We start from the raw sequence: 17,332 nt of genomic DNA, 5'->3' as shown, positions 1-17,332 counted from the left end.
AGTGGATCAGGGAAGAGGCCCCGCCTGTGTCTTTGGAGGAGCATTTTCTCTGTGTAGAATTAATAGACTCTTGTCATTAAATCTTTAGTACCATACTAATGTGTGAAGCCAGGCTTCCCTGGTGGCTCATTGGTAAAGAAATCTGTCTGCCAATGCAAGAGCCCTAGGTTTGATCCCTGGGTTGGGAAGATCCCCTGGAGAAGGGAAGGGCAACTCACTCCAGGCTTCTTGTCTGGGAAATACCATGGACAGAGGAGCCTGGCAAGCTATAGTCCACAGAGAATCAGACACAACTTTGCAACTAGATAACAACAGTAACTTATGAAGCGAATTGATCTAGAACTTCACTGTCCCACATGGTCATCACTGGCTACATGTGACTATTTACACTTAAATTTAAATATTAAGAAGTAAATAAAAAATATATTTTCTCCACCTCTCTAGTCACATTTTAAATGTTCAGTAGCCATGTGTGACTAGTGGTGACCATATTGGAGAGCCCAGGTGTGGAACATTTCCAGATTTACCAAAGTTCTGTGGGACAGTGCTCTCCTAGGAAGCATACAACATAGCAAACTAAGGAATAATCATATGAATTACAAAGAAGATTCCTAATAAAGGCCCAAGTGGCCAAGAAGAGGCAAGGAAAAGTTTTAGGACTGATCTTTGTGACTATCATGAACAGCTCTCTCTGGGTACAGTTGGGAAGTATCAGAAGTACATGAGGGACTTTCCTCAAGGTCCAGTGGTTAAGACTTCACCTTCTAATTCGGGCGGTGCGGGTTCCATCCCTGGTTGAGCTAAGATCCCACGTGACCCCAAAACATAAAACAGAAGCACTACTGTAACAAATGCAATAAACATTTTTAAAATGGTCTACATTAAAACAATCTTTTAAAAAAAAAAAGTAGCAGTACCTGGGATGCTGTTTCCAGGGATTTGTGGTCTCACCTTCATTCAGAGCCTCACCCCTCACACCCAAGGAGGAGGGGCAAGGGGCAGAGACAGCACATACAGGCCGGAACGTTTCTTAGGGAAAGTTCAGCCTCACTGTTAGGACCAAAAATGTGAGTTGGTGCCAGCTTTTCAATGTAGTCCATACCCAATCCCAGTACTGGAACTCTGTACCAGCTTGGAAAGTAGCTGTCAATTCAGCATGGGAACCTATGCTGAAAAGGACTGGGTCATGAAAAGGGTAATTGTCCTGTCCTGCTGGCTCCTGGTGATGAGCTCTTTATCTCCCGAGGCTCATATATTCCCCAGATGAGAGCACCCTTGTAGTTGATTGCTTTTGTAGGCTCTTCTGTTCAAGCATACAGAGATAATGCTCAGGCTCATTACCTTTGAAGTGACCCCTGTGCTTTTTGGTAGTGTAAAATTCACATTGGGACAGACCTGTGGTCTTTATAACCTTTGGTTTTGGTGCATAGCAGGGATACAGAAGAACTTCCTATAAAAGCAATGTGTTAATATTCTGACATACCCCAAATGTCAGGGGCCTTTATCAAACATCTAATTTTCCCTTAAGAACCTGTTCTGAGTCTGTCATCTCTCTCTCTCTCTCTCTTTTTGACTCTGTCCAGTGGGTCTTACCCAGAGAGCAGAAACTTCTCTAAGCTAACTATCTATATCATGGATTAGTCATTTATCATCTCCTTTTGCTTATCTTGAGTAGTACCCTTCAAGTTTATAGTGTGTTCCCCATTCCAGGATATGAAGACCAAACCTCTATTCACCTTAACTGTGTTCTTCATGATTGTTCAGACCTGAATTTTAGACCTCTCTCTCTGATCATTGCAGAAGCGCTCCCATCTGGTTGTACATCTGCTGCAGCAGTGCCTGTCTCCTCGCCTACCCCTCTTCTCTAGAGTGGTGCTTTGGGCTCCTTGGCCCACCCCTTAGCCAGTTCTTAGTCACCCCTTGGCCTTTTTCTGACACGCTGTGACCAGAACTATACAAAATATTTCAGTAGAAAATTTCAAATGAAAGGTTTTAACATCTTTTTATTGTCGCTGGAGGCTTTTTGTTTCATCATCAAGAGCCTGAGAGAGATGTTAATTGATACTTTTTTAGTTAATGTGAAATGCCACCATTATTCCTGCTTATAGTCCTATTGGTTTAGTATTACTCGCTTTATCCAACTATGCCACCATTTAAAAACAATATTTAAGTCATTCAGAGACATTAAGACAGCACCCTCCTCTGAAAAGGGACAGTTGAATTCTTTTTTGAGTGTGGAATCCTGCTGTTTGTCCTGGTAGTCTTTCTGTCCTGTCCTTCCTCTGCAGGCTGTGTCTCCTCACACTAGGTTTGGGCCCCAGAAACCAGGAAAAGCAACAGGAATTCTGTATTAAGATCTGTCAGGCTTTTATTTAGACGCAAGAGCAGAATGGGCTGTCGTGCCTGATCTGCCGTTTTTTGTTTTCTGATGAAACAGTCTACTGGTGTTCCAAGTCTTGGACACCACCAGAAAGGGTGTGGTCTAGAAATGAGTAGTATCTTGATTCTTTCATGCACAGACTTAGGTGGACTCTGCTGAGAAGCGATCCCCTTGATCATGTCTTGGTGATCTGTACTTTCGTGAACCATCTTACTGTCAGCATCATGTGGAAATTCATATCTGTGCTCTTTTTATTATTTTTGCAGATACAGTATCTTCAAATATACCTCCATTGCCCTGGTGTCTGTGGGGATATTTGTTTGCACTTTCATGTCAGCAAAGCAGGTGGTAAGAGTCTGTTCACAAATGATTTCTATTCACTCCTCACCAGGGGTGCCCAGGTACTTATTAATGATACAATAAATGTAAGTGCTCATGTAATATAAGGGTTTACATCTTCGAAAGAGAATTATGGAGGGAAATGGGTAACATAAATATTTTCCTTGTATCAAGGCCCCTTGCCTGTAGTTCTGGTCTCTGTACCTTGTATGTTTTTTTATTTCCTAGACTTCCCAGTCCAGCTCAACTGAGAATGATGGATTCCAGGCATTTGCGTGGTGGTTGCTAGGCAAGTACAGTAATTACAGTAAAGCTAATTGCCTCTGCAGTTCTGTTTTCAGAGTTTTCTCCTAAGGGATATGTTTCTTGGCAAGAAGCGTCAACTGAACAGATTATGCCATGGAAGAGAGAGGCACCTGGAACTATATATCTCTGAACCTTAGGGTTGAAGAAACTAAAATGAAAATGTCTATGTTCATGGTAGTGTGTTCTACAACATGGATGTTTTTCCTGGTTGCCACTAGTATAGAAAGAAAAGCCTGTGTCTAGTTGCCCATCACACTCTGTGGGAACAATGGGAGTGTCATCCATTTCTTTATGATCTGTCTGCTGAGCAGAAGCTTCTACAAAAGGAGGGCACATTACAGCAGTTGATTCTTCAAATTTCTGTAGGACCCATTTCTAAATCTTAGATTTCTTTTCTTCATAAGCTCTTCCACATGGCAATGTTCCCAAACCTGACTGGTCATCAGAATCCTGGGTAATTTTTAAAAATACAGATATCTCTTTGTTTAATTAAACAACTTCTATAGAGCTTTGCCCTTGCTGTATCTTATAGGGAAGGGAGAGTCAGTGATAGCAATAAGAGATGGAGACTGACCAACTGGAAGAAAAGTGGCAGTGAAAGAACTGGATTCTCCTTGCTTCTTGACTTTGAAGCTTTATCCCTTTAGGTTGCTATTCTTAACACAGGAAGATCTTTATGAGCTATTAGGAAGATACTTTCTCCAATAAGAATGAAAGGCTTTAACACACAATTCATGGGCACAGAATTAATATTCAATAAACTTATGTTCAGCCTCACTGGTTTACTAAACAAAGAAATGCAAACTGAAACCAAAATGCAGTACCTTTTTGTTTTGGTCTATTATACTGGCTAGATATTGATTATTCTCATTGATGCTGAGGGTGCAGTAAGGCAGCCATATTCATATAGATTGTTTATGGTAAATTGACACAGACTCTCTGGGCAAAAAATTATGTATTTGAGCTTTTTAAATGTCTACAACCTTTGTCTCAGTAATCCCCCTTATAAGAGTTTTTCCTAAGGGAATAATCAACATTTTGTTTAAAGATTTATGTACTGGGATGTATGTTGATTTTAATGATGAAATAATTAGAAGTAATCTAACCATTCTTCTCTTGTAAGACATTTAAGTATGGTACAGTCCACATGATAGAACAGTATGCCATTTTTAAATCATACTTTTGAAAACATTTTTAATGTAATGACTTGAAGGAAAATCCAGGAAAACGATCATGTATAAAAAGATATGAAATTACATACTCATTATGATCCCATCTCAGCATAAAGTATCTATTGGGTTGGCAAAAAATCTCCTTTGAGCATTCTGTAAGATCTTAGAAAATCCCGAATGAACTTTTAGTTAACCCAATATCTAACATATATCTATCTAAGTAACATATACAGGGAAAGATAGCAAACTATTTAGGACTGGATGGTAATATGGTGGTTGATTTTTATTTCTTTTTAAATTTTGTACATGGTCCATGTTTAGCGTGTAATATTTGTAGAACTGAATAAATTTTTTTTTTTAAGAAAAGAATAAATGTTTTTTGAGAAGTTAGCCAGTATGGACGTTTGTAATTCCATGTTTGCTTTTCAGGCATTGGGGCACTGACTTTCGCTCTTCTGATGTCCGCAAGGATGGGTATTTTCCAAGAGACTCTGTACAAACAATTCGGGAAACACTCCAAGGAGGCTTTGTTTTATAATGTAAGCGATTTCTTGAACCTGGGGAAAAGGAAAATTACTGAGTTGTTTTTGTAGTATATTAGTTCAAGTATGATATACCATCTTTCTGATATAGTTGAAGGATCAATTTATTATCCAGTAAACTGCTTTGGGGCCCACTGACTTTGGCACTTTTAATAGCCTGCATGGTTCTCTACAAGAAATGATTGTTATTAGTCAGTGTGAACAGAATATGTCTGCCAGGAACAACCATTCCCTTCTAGGAACCCAATGTTCCTAAAAATGAAATCAAGTTAAAACCAATACGGAAACCTGGAAAGGGAACAGAAGTTCCAAAAGCCCTATGCCAAGGAAAAGATGGGCAGGCAGGAGTTGGGGAGAACTGGGAGGTTTGAGGAGTAAGCCGCTCAGACAGGCTTTATTCCTTTGAGAGAGAGCTTAATTAGCTAATTATTTGCCCTTTCGCCTCTTGTTTGGAATTGCTGATCTACAGCCACCTTCTCTAGCTTTCTTCTTTCTCCCCACTCTTTTCTGTTGAGATAACGCCCAGCTCCTCAAGGTCTCAGGGATAACGTTGCCTCCAGGTTCAGTAACCTCAGGGAGTCCTTCCCTGGGAACCTTTTGAACTGAAGTTGCAAACAAGCAATTTGAGATATTTAATTGTAGCTACAGTATGTGGCTGGGAGTTTAAAAAATAAAGGAGCATTCTGTTTGGTTCCCATGTTTCTTTTAGCACAGTACCCGGCACATAGTAAACTGCTTGGTAAATGTTTCCTGTGATTCCTTAGTAAATGTTTACTGTGGTGGTGGTGGTGCTGGGTGGGTGGGTGGGTGTCAGGCACCTTAATATTTGCTTACCTATCGTTTCCACTTCCTCTCCATTCTCTCTCTCTCTCTGTCTTCATTTCTTTTCCCCGACTTCATATTGTCCTCTAGTGTCTCTCCCATTAGTTTCATGAACTCCCTAAAATCTGCCTTCACGTTCCATATAATTTTTAAATCCGTTATATTGTTTAACCAGTCTCAAAAATAGTAAGATATAGGCAGATCCTTTGGGCAGAATGACTGTGTTTCAATTTCTCATTCCCTTTTGTTGAGGAAAGGATGCTAGCTCTATTGTTTTGTAATGACCATCAGCTTCTATGGGGCAAGAACTGTAATTCGCAGGTTGATATCATGCCATACAATGTCAGGACTTATTAAAAGTATCCAGTGCTTTAAAAGGCACTGCTTATGTGCCCAGTCGCTTAAGTTGTGTCTGACTCTTTGCGACCCCATGGACTGTAGCCAACCAGGCTCCTCAGTCCATGGATTCTTCAGGCAAGAACACTGGAGTATGTTGCCATTCTCTTCTCCAATGGATCTTCCCAACCTAGGGAATGAACCCATGTCTCTTACATCTCCTGCACTGACAGGCAGGTTCTTTACCATTGGTGCCACCTGGGAGGCTATTAAAAGCACTGGATACTTTTAACAAGTCTGACTTGTTTATCTTGATATTGCTTGTTACACAACTTGTAAAACTTTCAATCATTGTAAAAAATACTCTATATTTCTGTAATGTTTTTGCATTTAAATTTACATGAAATGTTTCTTCCCATAGCATGCCCTTCCACTTCCTGGTTTCATCTTCTTGGCTTCTGACATTTATGACCATGCAGTTCTGTTCAATAATTCTGGTGAGTTTGGGGTTATCCAGTAGAATTACCTGACAGTTTCAGAGGCAACGTCTCAGTTTTACTCGTGACTTCACCTCTGCAGTTTTTGTCATATCCAGATCACCCATCCCCATCCCACCTTCCTGAAATATAGGGCCATTAATCAGTGGTTGTAGAAACAAAAGCTTTTACAGGCACTTCTCAATTATTTGCCAATGAAGTAAGACAATATCTTCAAATTTTCTGTTTTGCTTTGGGATTTGTGTGCTGTTTGCATTTGAATAGGGATGTATGATGATCTGAGAATGCAAACAAATAGTAATAATACTGCAGTGGCTGGAGCCATGAGAGGTTGGACAGCAGTCCAGCGTCTTTCCTCCTGTTCCTCCCTCTGCTAGGAAAGGCACGTCTGCTCACAGATATAGGCCGAGCTGCCTCCAAGCAAGGAGGCACAGAAATGACAACAGGGTAGATAGGCCACAAGAATAAGCAAAATCTGTTCAGGTGGCTACAGTGTGATCTGGCTATTACTTTTTACAGTGGCTGTTTAGTACATTAGCTAATAATTGCTAGTTAACTTAGAAGAAATTACCAATGTTAGGCTGGACCCAAAATTCCTTTGGGTTTTCCCATAAGATGTAATGAAAAATTTGAACAAACTTTTTAGTCAACCCAGTATAATCTCATTATCTACTAAAAGACAGAGCATGTTATACAGACAAATGAATACACAGGGAACAAATATTTTTAAAATTAAGGCTTTATGTTGCTCAGACCTATAAAATGGTAAGTGTGTTTTGTAGAATGACAGTAGGGGCTCAGTAAACATTTGTTTGCTATCTGGTCACAAGTTGTGAAGTTTGACTGTTCTCTGAGTCTGCAAAATTGTATCTCCCATTTGCCTGCAAAAAAGTGTGTGATGATGGCATGTAAGAAAGTTTTTAAGTCTCTGAATTATTCAATTGGTTCTGACTTTTAAAAAAAATTGAGATATAATTGACATATAGATGATTTTTGACACAGTGTTTTCTAAGATCTCTTAAGAGGCTCCATATAGCAGAGGGCTATTGAAATAAATACATTATCAAGTTCCTTGAGATTGATACTGATTTAGTTACTTGAATGCTCCTTCTAGAAGTCACAGGGATGGGTATTTTTATAAAAAAATCTTTTAAGGTCTGCCTTCAACTTCTTTAAAACCATTCCTAAGTATACATTTTTTCGTCTCAGATGAACTTGTTATTTGCAAGGAAACTGAGCATCCATCTAAATACTGTACATCATATGGATTGTCTTTCCCCAGCAAGCTGATACAGTGAATCTCTCAAGTTATTATACAGTAATAACATTTGTTGACTTTCTTTTCATTTCAGTACTTGCTAAGTATTTCAAAGACAATAGAACACTAAATTATTGGGATTTCCCACTAGTCCAGATGTAGAATTTCAGAAATTATTTATATGTATATAAATTTTTATTTTTTGCAAAAGAAAATTAATGTTCATGTACTAACCATATTTCAGCATCACTTTGTTAGACTTTACTCAGTTATGCTGTTTAATTCAAGTGAAAGTTTTAGTGGCTCAGTCATGTCTGACTCTTTGTGACCCCATGGACAGACACCTCTGTCCATGGCATTCTCCAGGCAAGAGTACTGGAGTGGGTAGCCTTTCCTTTCTCCAGAGGATCTTTCCTGACCCAGGGATTGAATCCGAGTCTCCCACATTGCAGGTAGATTCTTTACTGTCTGAGCCACGAGGGAAGCCCGTATAATTCAAGCCTTCCAAACAATTTAGCAATATAAAAAGACTGATCCTTCAAGGATTACTATGTCCTTATTCTCTTTGATCTTGAATATTTTATTTCCTCCCACATATTTGCTGTGCAAGCCTCATTATATAAAACTAAACATAAGAATGCATTTCAAGGAAGGAAAGTTACAGTTCTGTTGCCCTACATATGAGCTAATTTCGTTTTACCAGTTTCCATCCTGACACTGTTTACATATATTGTCACACAGTCATAATCCTTGTGTAAATATAATTTTACACTTTCTTTTTCACTTTCGTTCTGCATTTTTTATGTGACTATATATAATCTATGTGATTTTTAAAAAAAAAATCAAGTGTATAATGTCACATCTAGTTAAAGTACCTTTGCTTACATAGTCCTTGCTCTTATCACTGGGTGTTGTGACTGCTTTAGTTTTTCCTTTGTTATAAACACCACCACAATGTATGTTGAATTTGTTTTTCTTTTGAATTAACTAGGACTAATTTCTGAGAATAAGAATCAATGCCTTTATGACCACTTAATACCTATTGTGAAATTGATTTTGAAAACACCAATTTATACTACCACCCACTGAATGGCTGCTAGTTCTGCCACCACCTTGCCAGATCAGGATATTATTATAAGTGTTTAATTGCTAAGTTAATAGATATAGAATGGTATAGCCTTGTAATAATTTAGAATTCTTTGATTACTGGTAGGATTAAACATATTTCCAAATGGCATTTATTTAGGGCTTGTCTCTCAAGACAGGTATCTTAAGACAAGTATACTTAAGACCATATCATTTTGAACTTCTCTGTGTTGCACAATCTTTCTCTGTAAAGTGGGGTCCTAGTCAGGTGAAAGGTAAAAAGTTTAAAGTTAAAATATAATTTGTTTTAAGAAACCAGTGTAATGACTCTTGAGGACAATGTAGCCTGGAATCAAGGCAAGTAAAGTATATGACACAAGTCTATTTGCAAGAGAAATAACGTTGCTATCTCTACTATGTTCATCTATGTTACTGTGTTCAAAGGGATGAAAACATAAGCTATCCAAAGTGATACGACTGTCTCTCAATCTCTGCAGAACTGTATCAGGTTCCAGTGGTTGGTGTGACCGTGCCCATCATGTGGTTCTACCTCCTCATGAACGTCATCACTCAGTATCCTTTGCGCTCCTCTGCCATGTGGTCTTTGCTGTGCTATTTTGCCACAGAAATGTTTTTTCTTCTAACGGTGCAGTGACATGAATTTCGCTTTTGCTCTGATCTTTTCTGCAGTAAATAGGAGACAGGCCCATCCAGTGAACTCCTTTGTTGCAGGGAGAGAGGGGCAAAGAGATGCTGGCAGTGTAGAGGGTCAGTAAGTCATAAGACACCAGGAAGGAAAACCTCTGGGTGGAGGGATAGAAGTCAATGGGTAACTAAGAATTGGTATGTGACAGAAATCCTCTATGATTTCTATATGGAGTTTTCCAGTATACCTGGATATTTCACAAGCTGCCACAAAATTCTGCAATAAATTTCAAATTAAATAAGGCTTAATTTTTAAAATGGCTCTTTTGAACCACCTTGAAAGTTGCTCAGTCATGTCCAACTCTTTGTGACCCTGTGGACTAGACAGTCCATGGAATTCTCCAGGCCAGAATACTGGAGTGGGTAGCCTTTCCCTTCTCCAGGGGATCTTCCCAACTCAGGGATCGAACGCAGGTTTTCCACGTTGCAGGCGGATTCTTTACCAGCTGAGCCACAAGGAAAGCCCTTGAACCACCTTACACCCATTAGAAAAACCCTTGAGCCTTTGAAACAATGGAACAGATTGTAGTTGATCTCATTCCTCTGAAGTCACCTCATATGCTTGCCCTAGAGTTCCTTTTTGGAGATGTGATCAGCTTTACTGACAGTGTTAGCTTCTGTCATTACTTAGGAGGTGACCTTCACTGTAAACTATGGGAAGAATCCAAAAAAAATCCTAAATGACTATCATAGGGAATTTTCAGGCAGCTTCAAGTTAGGATCCATAAATGGTGTGGCAGGACAGGAATTCTGCATGGTGTTCTATCAAGGAGGAGCCTCAGGACAGCCGTGGCCGGCACCCTGTTTTCTGGTTCCTGGAATATGAACATTGAAGCCACAGACCTTGCCAGAAGGTTCTCCTGCTAATCTCTGGGTTGTTTACAGAAAACTGCCTTAACCCTGCTCCTCCAGGTACGTGTGCATCCGGGGCGTCTTCATTCTCACCACAGAATGCGCCTCCCTCACCGTCACCCTCGTCGTGACGCTGCGCAAGTTCGTCAGCCTCATCTTTTCCATCTTGTACTTCCAGAACCCTTTCACCCTGTGGCACTGGCTGGGCACCTTGTTTGTCTTCATTGGGACTCTCATGTACACAGAGGTGTGGAACAACCTGGGGGCCACCAAAGGCCAGCCTCAGAAGGAGGAGAAGAAGAACTGAGGCCGGCCTGCAGTAGAGAGACCAGAGGCTAATGGGCTGGGGCCTGGCCACCAATTCACCTTGGTTAATGCTGAATTACCCGCCATGTACCAGGGAATCCTCAGAGGGAGGGACTTCTCAGATTTCTCATGGCTCTGCAGACCCACATTTGTGGACCCTGAGTAGAAGCCCCTCTACCCTGAAGTAGAAAAGAGAACGGTTCTCCACTATCGGGTAGCCCTGTTCATTTGTTATTTGTTTTGTTTACCAAAATATTCAGCACTGTACTGGCTTACTGAATTCTGAGCCCCCAGAGCTATTAGTTTTATATCTATGGTCTCAAACAAGATTCTCCCTGTTCTGATGATTCTCTTCTGTAACAGCCATCCTCCTCCTGGGGCCTCGTCCCCTTACTCCATCACCCTGCCATCCTCAGCTGCACTTTTCAGTCTGACGCTCCAGGCACCCTTACCAGGAACAACTGAACGGCCGCGAGAACTGAGGCTCTGGTGATAGTGGGGCTGGGCTTTCTCCCGAAGGTCAGGAAAGAAGCAGGTGTCCCTGTGTGCCCTGGTGACACTGGGCAAGACTGGTGGGAATCCTCTCCCACGTTTTTCCTTTTTTTCCCCCTCTATGCAACAGTTATGTGCTTTCATACCTTTTGCTTTCTGTAGTTAGAACAAACTGTAGCAGTTCTCTGTGGCACAGTGTTAAAGAAAAGTTGTGTATGAATTGGGAAAGAGAGACTTTTACTCTGTCTTCTCTCAGTTGTCTGAGTCATTTAGCCTCAAGGTTAGATGGTGATGCCAGGAGGACATAGGAGAAACTGGCCAAGAGGGCACTCGGAGAGCCTCGGGCTCTCCCGCCTCTACACCCAGCCAGGCATTCAGGGCGGGTTCCACGTGGGAGAGAGGTTAAGTCTTTGAAATGCTGCTTAATCAGAGAGGTTCATCTCTGCCTGGCAACTCTTTTAAGAGTTATGACCAGTCAGGCTAATGGGTAAACCAATATATTCAGTACGTGTGGGTGTGGTGTATCAGGCCAAACTGCAACTGAAATAGGTTTTTCTTTTTTTAAACAAGGCATCTTAATGTTCTTGCCCGGTTTGGGGGTGAGTGTGTTTTTTTATATGTAGAAACCTGCCCCCCCCCTCCTTTTGCTAATTGTTTCAAAGGTCTGGTTTCCCCCCATGGGATAATTTTGAGAAAGAACAACAGCGTTAGGGTGGTGTGTGTAGCGGGTAGGTATGCTCTTGTATAGTTTGTGATCACTGGTGAGAGGAGAACATGAAAATCAGTGTTCTATTTCCTCATCCTTCAACAGCCCTGACCTGCATCGCCTCACCAGGGATGTGCTTTGGGGGGTCCATCAGACTTACCAGCCTGTCTCTTTTTGCACATAGAGGCCTCTCCTGTGCTGGGCACAGATTGTGTTCTTAAATAGAGAAGTGGCTCTACTGGGCTCACCCAGGGTATGATGTGTTTATTCCACTATCAGGAGCTGTTCTCTGATGGGACCTAAGACGAGTGTCCTAGAAACCCTGGGTCACTTTGGGGGAAGTCAGTTAAGCTGCCTCGGGTTTTTTGTTACATACACTATGGATACTGTTTCTCCATCTAAGTCCCAGGGTTTTCAGGTCGATCTGTTGTTCTGGACATTGACAGCTGTGCTGTGCCAGCGAGAGTCTATACTGAAAGATGCTGAGCTAGTGTGAATTTGTTCATGGCCTCGAAAGGTATTTAATTTCTTTGAACTGTGTAGAGTTTCTCAGACTGGTGGTGCTATAAATACCATGTGTTAAATAGCCTCTTAAGAACAAAAGCTACTTTTCTTACTGTATAATAAAAGAACCTGTCCCCAGGGGCTGTTTGATTGCTGCATGTCTGGAGTCTTGACAGGATAACTATAGAGCTTTACATGAAATAGTATCACTTTTTTTTTTTATGTGGATGGGAAATATTACAATTTTTAGTAACTGAAACAGTATTAATGTACACAGACAGCATTTAACTGGGTTCCTGAGGTTTTAGGTTTTGGCTTATGGAGCATGTGTTTGTTTCAGTCTAAACACTGCTGCTGGTCTTATTCATAGGAGGATGGGTATGGATAGCTTAGGGCATTCATGCAATGAAATGAGTGCATGTAAGAACACAATGCCCTGGGAATTGGTTTGTCTTTCCAGTAGTTGCATATAAGGAAATAAATCTAACAGATCCTAGTTCATGGGAAATAGATGGGGAAACAGTGGAAACAGTGTCAGACTTTATTTTTTTGGGCTCCAAAATCACTACAGATGGTGACTGCAGCCATGAAATTAAAAGACGCTTACTCCTTGGAAGGAAAGTTATGACCAACCTAGAGAGCATATTCAAAAGCAGAGACATTACTTTGCCAACAAAGGTTTGTCTAGTCAAGGCTATGGTTTTTCCGTGGTCATGTATGGATGTGAGAGTTGGACTGTGAAGAAGGCTGAGCGCCGAAGAATTGATGCTTTTGAACTGTGGTGTTGGAGAAGACTCCTGAGAGTCCCTTGGACTGCAAGGAGATCCAACCAGTCCATTCTGAAGGAGATCAGCCCTGGGATTTCTTTGGAAGGAATGATGCTAAAGCTGAAACTCCAGTACTTTGGCCACCTCATGTGAAGAGTTGACTCATTGGAAAAGACTCTGATGCTGGGAGGGATTGGGGGCAGGAGGAGAAGGGGACGACAGAGGATGAGATGGTTGGATGGCATCACTGACTCGATGGACGTGAGTCTGGGTGAACTCCGGGAGTCGGTGTTGGACAGGGAGGCCTGGCGTGCTGTGATTCACGGGGTCGCAAAGAGTTGGACACGACTGAGCAACTGAACTGAACTGAAAAACAGTTTATTCCCCTCCTTTGTTAACTGTTTTATCAATCCTGGTTGAACTTGATTTCAATCCCTGTTAAAAGGGCAAATAAACCATTTTATAGAGGATCCGGCTCATCTGTAACTGGAGAAGAAATGTCTGTTAAATGCCTCTCCTCTTTCTCTGGATCAAGACCATGTAATTTTGTGCCCCAGAGAGAGAGGGTATGGTTTGTTTACAAAAGAGATTGATGTTTAAGGCATCCAGAACTCTACCGTTAGAGCAAAGATCAAATAGCAAATGACTAGCTAGAAAACACAAGTTTTCTGTGTGTGAATGTACCTGTGAACTCACTTCATAGCTTGACCAGGGTCATAAATGAGGCAAAAGGAGAAAATTGGTGATATTTGAGTTATTTCATTTAATGTCTGCATATCCTTTACCACAGTTCCATTGTTGTATTATAAATGCTTTTTTATTTTTTTGTTAGGAATTTATTTTTGATCTTTTACTTTCTTTTTCATCCAGCTGAAACCATTAATCCATTTAATAAGTTTCTGTCAAGTTCTGAAGTATTTGGACACAGTCTAGATAGTCTTTTCCTTCTTTCTGCACAGTTACCCAAAATGAATACAGTACCTGAAATTTGGTCATTGCATCCCGTGAAGAAAAACACAGAAGCTGAGTTGATCTCTGCCAAGCTCACCAAACTCCTTCCATTCTTCTGGGAAGACTACCTGGTATTTTGAAAGGATTATCATAGCTTGTGTCATTCCCTGAGCACCTTTCCTCCCTTCTGCATATTTTTTTTTTTCACATCCTAACCCCTACCTCCAATTTCTTCAGCAGCCTCTGGTTACTCGCGTAGTTTTCTACTGAGCGACACCTATAATGTTGTATCTATTTATGCCTCTATTCTTTGGGGCCTCTAGGTGTCTTTTGTGGATTTTTATAGGATATACATATCTGTGTAGCATGTATTTTGTTATACATTGTTTTAAGCACTGATACTAGGGGTGTGTATATATACAGATGCAAATATTAGGCAGAGCGAATGTATGTGTAGATGAGTAAGAACAAGAAGTGTTAATGTACAAATGTTTATATACTGTTACAGCTCAAAGTGGGGTGGAGAATCCTACCACATTCTTGTCTATATTTGGGAAGCAGTAGTTTTCATCTTTTGCTCTTTTTACCCTACCTCTAGCTGACTTCAGTTGCAGTGCCAAATGTCTGTGGTGAGGGGAGGTGGGCCGCATTAGGTCAGGAGTAATTGTAAAGCAGTGAATTAGTTCTGGGCTGGGGGACACGCTTATTGGTGGGCTAGCACACAAGCCAATGTAGCAAAGACCTGAGCATCTCCACAAATGCACGGTGAAAGGCACCCTAACATGGAGATAGGAAATCAAGACCCTACATTTGCTGTGGTCTGTTTCTCTTTGGCTAGAACTATGAGCATTTTGGTCTCAGTAGTTTTATCCTGAAAAATGTGCATGGAAGTTACCTATGAGAGTTCAGTCTTAGGGTGGAAGAACTGTCAATATAGATAAAATCCATTTTTATTACAGATGTGTGACCTTTGGAAATGAGTACAAACAGTAAAATTAATAATAAGCATTAGCATCCATGTGGTGTGTACCAGGCTGGGCTGGGAGACACTATAGCTGTGTGTGCTCTCTGGCGCCTTCCTTACAGTGGGCACTGCAGAGGAGGGGGACCAGGATCTGACTTGCATCCCATGAATGAATAAATCCTCGCCAAGATCTCTTACTCCCTCGAGTTTCTGAGAAAGCTTCTAATGGTTCTTGATACCCGTTCCCACCCTTCATCAGTAGGTCAGCAAGAAAGCAAATAAGACAACATTCCTGAGATTCTCAGGAAGGGAGGGTGCACACCAGGAGTTGTGCAGATGCCGCTTTCTGCTCTCCAGGTGCCAGTGGGAGGAGGGCAGAGCATTACATACTTAGCACCTTGCATCATTTGATGCTCCGTGCAAGCAGAGGCCCTCAGGGTACCATTAAAGATGCTTAAAAGTTTCTGAAGTAGGCTGCTGAGATGTCCCCTACATCTCCAAAGCTGGTATAGTGGGTTTGCATTGGCTGATGCCTTAAGCTCATTGTCTTTTTGTCTCCTCAGAATCACACGGAGATTAACCTACTTAAATCACTCAGCATTCTACCAAACGCCCTCAATTTCAATCAAGTAAGGCAAGCTGCAAGGGTACCAGAGATTGGTGGGTTGGGGGGAGGAAAGCTTGGTCTCCATTTGTAAGACTCATACTTTTTAAAGTAAACGTTGTAATGGTTCTTTGGCACATTGAATTATTTATAGCTTTTGAGATGTAAAGACTCCCGTGAGCCAGGAGAAGCAGCGATTATTCCCCGACGTGATAAAAGTGTTCTTTGTGTGTCACTTGCAATCACAAGTCATTTCTGTGCTAGTTGCTTTCATTCCAGAGAATGGCATCATCCTCCCCAAATAGAGGATGATTTTTAAAGTAGGATTTTGTTAACAGATTATGTGGCATGGGGCTGGTGAAGGATGATGGGGATTTGATTTATCCAACCTCTGAGCTCTTCATTCATACTGTGATTTAAGAACAAAGATGGCGGGGGTGGGGGGCGCGGGGGGTGGTGGCTAGACAGCAGTAGAGTATGTAGAACAGCTAAGACATTAGTGAGTATTCAGATTTTGAGCTGTGTAAATATCAAATGTCAGCTTCCAGCTTCTGAGTTATTTGAGCAGTGAGTTACGGAGAAAAGGGAGATTTTGTGAATAAAATGTTTTTGCCAAACAAATTGAGTCTTTTTACCATGATTTCTTATAAAGAGCAAATTTCTGCCTTCTGAAACAACTCATCAGACACCTGGTTTTTAATCTTGAATTGTACAATCATTGTTTCTTAATAAAAGTGATAAATATCTTGCAGGTGTTTCCAATCACCATTACCTTTCAAGTGCTTGGGTGCCGTTTCAAAAGCTCTGCAGTGTTTGCCTTGTACAGTGGTGGGACATTTTACCACAATCGTAAGCAACCTGTCTTCTGCTGCCTGGCAGCTGGGTCAATCACAAACCACTTCCCCGGCTACAGGTCAGTTTCCACTTCAGAAATTTAAAGAGGCTTGGCTTACTTTGGGAGGTTTTAGAGGTTCGTGGCAGTAAGTTTCTGTAGCAAATCTCTCAAAACCTCTTTGCCTTAATAGAAACACATTGATTTTTATAACATTGCAATGGCCAGCCCTCTTCCTATTCCATATGTTGCTTTTAAATGAATCTTAATGTGGAAGCAGCTTTCAAAGCAGTTTACTATACTCAGTCTTTTTTTTCTTTTTTATTGCAGTATAGTTGATTTACAATAATACTAGTTTCAGGTGTACAACCTGGTGACTCAAGTTTTATAGATTATACTCCATTTATAGTTATTATAAAATACTGGCTGTATTCCCTGTGCTATAAGCAATATCCTTGTAGCTTATTTATTTTATACATAGAACTCTGTATCTCTTCATCCCCTACTTCTATCACGCCCCTCCCTGCTTCCCTCTCCCCACTGGAAACCACTAGTTCTCTATATCTGTGAGTCTGTTACTTTTTCGTTATATTCACTAGTTTTATTTTTTAGATAATATATAAAAATAATAACATACAGTATTTGTCTTTCTCTGACTTTAAATTTCACTAAGCAAATTTAACCCTCCAAGTCCATCCATGTTGTTGCAAATAGCAAAATTTTGTTCTTTTCTTTGGCTGACTACTGTTCTATTGTATTTATACATATCTTTATTCATCAGTTGATGGACATTTAGGTTGCTTCAAAGTCTTGGCTATTGTAAATAATGCTGCTGTGAACATTGAGGTATGTGTATATTAACGTTTTCATTTTCTTTGGATATATATACCCAGGAGTGAAATTACTGGATC

The 17,332-nt window shown here is 40.7% G+C and overlaps 1 protein-coding gene across 2 annotated transcripts in view; it reads left to right on the top strand.

The window, feature by feature from the left end:
* SLC35B4 (solute carrier family 35 member B4) overlaps positions 1 to 16,210 on the top strand; it is a 41,124-nt gene extending 24,914 nt beyond the window's left edge. Inside the window, exons 5-10 of one of the 2 annotated variants that reach the window (XM_055590963.1) lie at positions 2,647 to 2,728; positions 2,948 to 3,008; positions 4,627 to 4,736; positions 6,319 to 6,394; positions 9,236 to 9,311; positions 10,356 to 16,210. In XM_055590963.1, the coding sequence (XP_055446938.1) occupies positions 2,647 to 2,728; positions 2,948 to 3,008; positions 4,627 to 4,736; positions 6,319 to 6,394; positions 9,236 to 9,311; positions 10,356 to 10,602 (652 nt within the window). In that variant the 3' untranslated portion in view covers positions 10,603 to 16,210. The other variant, XM_055590964.1, reaches the window with a different exon arrangement.
* Positions 16,211 to 17,332: the final 1,122 nt, after the last annotated feature.

Source organism: Bubalus kerabau, chromosome 8 (genome assembly GCF_029407905.1).
Source record: "Bubalus kerabau isolate K-KA32 ecotype Philippines breed swamp buffalo chromosome 8, PCC_UOA_SB_1v2, whole genome shotgun sequence".
Lineage (NCBI taxonomy): Eukaryota > Metazoa > Chordata > Mammalia > Artiodactyla > Bovidae > Bubalus > Bubalus kerabau.
This window is presented reverse-complemented; position numbering and strand designations above follow the sequence as displayed.